This window comes from Orycteropus afer, unplaced genomic scaffold (assembly GCF_000298275.1).
Source record: "Orycteropus afer afer isolate SDZICR_OR568_19922 unplaced genomic scaffold, OryAfe1.0 scaffold00229, whole genome shotgun sequence".
Classification (NCBI taxonomy): Eukaryota; Metazoa; Chordata; class Mammalia; order Tubulidentata; family Orycteropodidae; genus Orycteropus; species Orycteropus afer.
In genome coordinates, this window is record NW_006921816.1 from 777,272 (window position 1) to 784,247 (window position 6,976).

A 6,976-nucleotide genomic window follows, 5' to 3' on the forward strand; every position below is an offset into this window, starting at 1 on the left:
CATCAATCAATCAATAAATAAAATAAAATATTGTAAGATTTTAGGTTTTTGGACATGCATTGAAAAGCACCTGGAACAGTCATTTGGCCCTCAGCTTCTAAACCTGTTAATGTGTGATCCCTGAGTCATGAGAGTATATGCATGTGGTGTGTCTGGAGGTGGGATGAGGGGAAGTATAACCAAAGCCGTAGTAAAAATGGGTTATTTTCCTAAAACGTGTTTTTATTCAATGGTGACTACTTTGAAGTTGGAGTTTTCTCTAATTTACATCAAATAAGCACAGAGCAGAAAGTTGAAAACATGAAGTATTATAAGTTTCAAGGTTTCAAAGATCTTTCCCACTGGGTACCTCGTGCAATATGCCTCAGTCCAGGGGTAACTTCACTTCTCTGCCACAGCAAACTCTGAGATATACTAGAATAATGAATTCCCTGAATTCTGGCCTTGCCTGCAAGGGTCAGTACATTATAAAGCTCTCTAAGCAAGACAGCATAGTGCCTAAGGCACTTGACTGCTAACCAGAAGGCTGGCGGTTCAAACCCACCAACCACTCCCCAGAAGGAAGGCTGGGCAATCTACTTCCATAGTGATACCACCTCAGAACCCAAGGAGGGGTCACTATGGGTTGCATCAGACTCCATGGCAATGGTTGGGTTTAAGCAAGATTTCACTTGTTTATTGCTCCAGTCAATTAGAACCCCTTTAAAAATGTTATGTGACGTCCCTTCTAAAAATATTAATTTTTGTTTGTTTCTAATGTGTCACAAGACATTTTAATTTATAGGCTCAGCAGGAAGTGGAGCATCCTACAGAGTCACTTTATACCCAGGCTACAGAAGATAAATTGCAGTAACCCAGTGATTTCTATGGACTGTGCTGCTCAGCCCAAGCTCAAAGCTAAAAAAAGATGGAGAAGAGTGGTGCAAAGATGAGAGAGATAAATTAAGAAGAGGCTTGACACTTCTCCTTGACACTGTCCTTTGGGATATATCCTCTGCAGACCTCAGATCTACTCATCTACCCAGAGACCTAACTGTAGGTCTTCTTTTCCAGTGCCTTACGTATATTATTACCTTAATTCGAACTTCATGAGATTTTGGGGGTGCCACCTCTATCTCCTCTATGGAGAGAGGCTTTCCAGCTTCCCAGGCTACTGCAGCCTTGCACTTGATAACCTAAAATGAGGAGAAAAGAGAACAAGCTGTTTATGTTCTGAAAACAATAATAAAGTACTTACCAGTCAATTTAGATACTACTGAATGTACATCTTGGGAAATTTACCAGAGATTCACAAAGAAACATGTACCTGTAAGTAAAATAGATAAATTGCTTGCATATTTTTAGATTTCATGTAAGTAATGTTATTCATTTTAAAAATTAAGATGACCACATGCTTGAGATAGAAAAGACTCTTTTGGTTAAAAAGTTTTATCTAACAAATATTTAATGATCCTTTACAACGCATAAAGGTGCTCTGGCGGTATAGTGGTTAAGGAATTTGGCTGCTAACCACTCTGTGGAATAAAGATGAGGCAGGCTGCTTCCTTAAAGATTTACAGCCTTAGAAACCCAACGGGAGTCACAATGAGTTGAAATTACTCAATGGCAGTGGTTTTTCTTTTTTTGGTTTGTTCAAAACAGTAGCCACTAGCTAAACATGGTACTGAGCACATGAAAAGTGGCTAATCTGAACTAAGATATGCTGCAAGTGTAAACTATACCCTGATCTTGAAGACTCAGTACCAAAACAGTAAAAATATCTCAACAACATTAAAAAAATCAATTATAAATTCAAATAGTACTGTCGAATACCAAAAACATCCTAAACTCACTGCTGTGAGTGCGATCTGACTCATAGCAACCCCTCCTTGGGTTTCGCAGGCGGTATTACCATGAAGTACATACAGATTGTCCAACCTTCCTTCCCAGGAGTGGCTGGTGGGTTTGAACCGCCAGCTTTCTAGTTAGCAGTTAAATTGGATTAAATAAGCTTTTATTAAAATTAATTTCACTTTTGACTCTCTTTAATGTGGCTACTAAACCAAAACCAAATCCACTGCCATCAAGTTAATTCTGACTCATAGTGAATTTGGGTTTCCAAGGCTGTAAATCTGTAGGGAAGTACTTTGGTTATCTTCCTCCCGTGGTAGGTTTGAACTGCTGACCTGCTGGCTGGCAGCCAAATGTCTTACCCACTATGCCACCAGAGCTCCTTAAGGCGTGATCATTTGGTTTCAATTTATGCTACCCTAATATGGCTCCTGGTAGCTCTGGTGGTGTAGTGCCTAAGGTATTTGACTGCTAACCAGAGGCTGGTGGGTTTGAATGCCTCCCAAGGAAGACTGAGCAGTCTACTTCCATAAGGACAACGCCTCGGAAACCTAAGGAGGGGTTGCTATGAGTCGGAATTGACTTGACAGCAGTGAGTAATATGGCTACTAGAAAATTTAAAATTACATATTGGCTCATATAGTCTTTCCATGGGATATTATTGCCTTAAGAGATACTAGTCAGTACACGCCTTCACCAGAGAATCAAACATAATGAGGAAGGTTTGGAACAATTCATATAATACTTATGAAATGTGTTGACAAAATAAAGGTTGCAAACCACTGGGTTTATAGCAGATAGACTTGAAAGTCAGTAATTACAAAACAGTCTGATTAAAGGATTTGCACAAAGTGGCACAGAAAGCAAAAAGTGGGGAAAGAGCATAACTTTGGTTGCAAGCGTTGGGGAAAGTATCACAGGATAGATGAGGAAAAGTTACAAATGGTGATAGAGGATAACTATAAGGAGTAAATGAAAATGAGTATGAAGCCTCTAATACAGTCCTCAGCACAGTGTAGCTTTGCAAACAAGTTGTTGTTGTTATGTGCCGTTGAGTCGGACCCGACTCATAGCGACCCCTCCTTGGGTTCTCGAGGCGGTATCACTACGGAAGTAGATTGCCAAACCTTCCTTCCGAGGAGTGGCTGGTGGGTTTGAACAGCCAGCCTTCTGGTTAGCAGTCAAGTGCCTTAGGCACTACACAAACATAAGTTAGTAGCTATTATTATAAGTAGAACAAAGAGTGGAGGAAAAGGAGAGGTGAACTTAGGTATAAGGAGTGGCCTGTGTAAACTGGTGAGGCTGGAAATTATCCCTTTAATACTGTAGTGTAGATAGAACTCAGACACTGCAACAGAATTTTTTTTTTCCACCCTTAGATACTATAAGTCTCAAAACAAAATCCCAAAGGTCAAATTCAGAATAAAAACAATGAAGTCAGGTAACCTAGAGTTACTTCTGAAGCAACAAGAATATATGACTGCTCATACAGAATCTAAGTTTTATGTCCCTTCTTTTAAAAAGTCTTCTAAAAGAGCTTAACCTTTTCCTGTCAAGGACAATTCTAAGCAAAACAAAGCCCTACTTTAAACCCACAGGTAACTGCTTGACTGCAACATTTAAACTATATAACGAATTATAATTTTCCACCTTTTCTGAATTGAGATGCTTGGTAATATGGAAAAACGACTGCCCATTTGTGAAATCTGAGAGACTGTTTCAGCACTTACCTTTTAAATGTCAACATTTAAGGTCCTAAATCTTTCTAAAAAATGTCTAAGATTTGCAAAGCATTAGAACAATTAGCAACTTTAGATTGGTTTTTAATGTAATTAGCCACATTTCTGCTCCTCTGTATAGACTAATTTGTATTGCAGGAACCGGGAATGGTTTCTGTTGCAAAGGGACAGACACCAGAGGGAATCCCAGCTCCCTATCTATCCCTGGTGTGACCACCAACCACAAATAATTTCTAAGCCTCAGTTTCTGTCTGAGAAAAGGGGATCATACCTCGTGGAGGTGTTATGTGAAAATTAAGAAGATACAACATACTACCTAGGTGCTCAAAAATGCTACGGAAAGGGACATAGTAGTCTTCCTCAAATACACTCCTTGGTGGCACAGTACTTGACTTTAGGCTCAATTACGGATTATAATTATGAAATGCAAGACAACCTAGGACAAGCTCTGCTGTAGCTTTGCCACTTAAAAGCATGCCCCGAGGCAAGTTAGGTTTCCCTGTCTAAATTCTGGTGCTGAAGAACAAACGTGTGTCTTTGAAGACTAAGGCCACCTAACCCAAGCCATGGTATTTTCAATCGCCTCTTATGCATGTGAAAGCTGGACAATGAATAAGGAAGACCAAAGAAGAGTTGATGCCTTTGAGTTGTGGTGTTGGTGAAGAATACTGACAGTACCATGGACTGCCAGAACTAACAAATCTATCCTGGAAGAAGTGCAGCCAGAATGCTCCTTGAAAGCAAGAATGACCAGCCTTCATTTCACCTACTTTGGTCATGTTGTCTGAAGGGACCATTCAGGATATCATGCTTGGTAAAGGGAAGGTTGACGAAAGAGGGGAAGACCCTCAATGAGATGGATTAACAACACAGTGGCTGCAATGATGTGCTCAAGTATAACAAGGATTGGGAGGCTGGCACAGGCCTGGACAGTGTTTCTTTCTGTTGTACATAGGGTCACTATGAATTGGAGTTAACTCAGTGGCACCTAACAACAACAAATTCTATTTATTTTGTTGTTGTTGGGAATATACACAGCAAACTATACGAATTCAACAGTTTCCACACATACAATTTAGTGAAAATGATTACATTCTTCAAGTTGTACAACCATTCTCACCTATCTTTTCTGAGGTATTCCTCCCTCATTAACACAAACTCATGTCCACAAGGTTCCTATCTAATCTTCTGAGTGATAGTTATCAATTTGATCACACACAGTTCTTGGAGCATGATGCTCAAGGCAGGCCTTTTTTTTTTTTTTTTTTAACTAGTTTAGCTAAACTATTATTCAGTTTTAAGATGACTTCAGGAGATGTTTTTAGTTTAAGGTTTAAAGATTATCTCAGGGCAATAGTTTCTGGGGTTCATCCACCTTTTGAGTCCATGAGAATTTTAAATTCTATTCTGAATTCCCTCTCCCCCTTTTATTCAGGATTCTTCTATGGCATCTCTGCTCAAAATGTTCAGTAGTGGTAGCTGGGCACCATCTGTCTCGTGGCAGAAGAGGCAGTTGGTAATGGAGGCAATTAGCTACACATTCTATATTCTCCTCCTTTTCCTAACTCTTCTTCCTCTATTCCTCCAGATGAATAGAGACCAATTTTTGTCCTGGATGGCCACTTGCAAGCTTTTATGACCCCAGGTACTACATATCCAACTAGAAAGTAGAAGAGAAGCTCTAAACATTATTAGTTATTAGGCCAATTAATTAGGATGTCCCATGAAACCATGACCCCAAACCTCCAAACCAAGGAGCCAAATCCCAACTATTTTTTGGGGGGTTGTTGTTATCTATTACACAACTTTTTGCCAATTCACCTTTTTACAGATGTACAACTTATTGACAGCAATTACAATAATCAGCTGTGCACTGTTACCCTTAATCAATGAGATTTTTCCATCACCATTACCCCTTCCCTCCTGCCCCTGGTAATCACTAATAAAAGTTGGTCTCTGTACATCTGCCCTTTCTTGTCTTTTTTATATGTGAAGTCATACAACATTTGTCCGTCCAGTGTAATATCTTCAAGCTCCATCCATACTGCAGCATGTAAGACTTCATTTCTCCTGTTGGCTGAGTAGTATTCCATTGTATATATGTATGTACCACATTTTGTTTATGTATTCAACTGTTGATGGTTTTTTTTTAAATTGTGATTTGGGTGAAAGTTTACAGAGCAAATTCGTTTTCCATACAGTAGTTCATACACCTTTTGTCTCATGACATCGACTGCAATCTTCCACAATGTAACAGCTCTCTTCCCATCTCCTCCCCATAGTTACTTCTTCCCTGTGTCCTTCCCTCCCATGCATTACTGCACCTACCCCCCACCTTCCCCCCACCAGCGGTCTCCCTCTGCATACACTCCCCTTTTGTTCTCCCATGATTGATCTCTCCAAGGAATGTAGCTACCTGATGTAAATGTTCAGCCCATATGCTGGTCTTTTATTTGGCTGGAAGCCAGAGGAGTTCAATTCCAGACCTGAAGAACAGCTAGAGGCCATAGTCTCAGGTATTTCACCAGGCTCTATCAGACAGCAAGGCTGGTCTTTTTTTTTTTTTTTTTTAATAATGTAGAATTTTGTTCCACATTGTTCTCCCACTCTATGCTGATGGGCTTTCAGGCTGTTATTGTTACCAACAGGGCAAGTCAGTTTCGCGCAAAGAGCGAAGCCTGGCACTCAAATGACGTAAATCTTCTCAAGAGGATACTGAGAAGATTTACCCCCCCGCCACTCTGCCCCTCCACAATTCCGATTCTTCTACCCTCTACCCGGCTCCAGCTCCCTCCCAAGTGAGGAACAAAACTAAGCTTTCTTCCCTCCCTTTCTTCTAAGAAGCAGCTCTGGTGGCGTAGTGCCTAAGGCATTTGACTATTAACCAGAAGGCTGGCGGTTCAAACCCACTAGCCACTCCTCGCAAGGAACGTTGGGCAATCCATTTCCATAGTGATACGACCACGGAAACCCAAGGAGGGGTCGCTATGAGTCGGATCCGACTCCAAGGCAGTGCGTTTTCCTCTAAGACGGTCTCCACAGGCCAGTTTCAGCTCCGAGAGCCGACGCCCATCCCAGAGCCAAGCCTCGGGCAGCCACCGAGGCCAGCAGGGCAGTCCCACCTATGCTCTCCCTCAGATTCGGGCCCGGGTACAGCCCAGACGTACCTGGTTCGCCATATCGAACAGTTCGAGTCAGCACCGGGCAGGCCTTCAACTGGGCCGCAAGGGGGTGGGATGTGGGCGGGGCGGGGCGTGCGCCCAGCGCCGACCTGCTTCCATCATGCGCAGGGGGCGGGGAGTGGGCGGGGCGGGCGCCAGGAGCGGACCCGGGGGGGCCCTTCCTAAGGCTCAGGGGGCGGTGTGTGTGTGGGGTAGTTTGTGTCTAGTGCTGTTTTTTTTTTTCCG

The 6,976-nt window shown here is 42.0% G+C and overlaps 1 protein-coding gene across 1 annotated transcript in view; it reads right to left on the minus strand.

Annotated features, from left to right (window-relative positions):
- The window catches only part of LOC103203774 (alcohol dehydrogenase class-3), a 25,890-nt gene extending 19,136 nt beyond the window's left edge, over positions 1-6,754 (minus strand). Inside the window, exons 1-2 of the mRNA XM_007948851.1 lie at positions 6,737-6,754; positions 1,074-1,175 (exon numbers count right to left, since the gene is read on the minus strand). Of these exons, the coding sequence (XP_007947042.1) occupies positions 1,074-1,175; positions 6,737-6,748 (114 nt within the window). The 5' untranslated portion in view covers positions 6,749-6,754. The remainder of the gene's footprint in view (positions 1-1,073; positions 1,176-6,736) is intronic.
- Between the last annotated feature and the right edge of the window lie 222 nt (positions 6,755-6,976).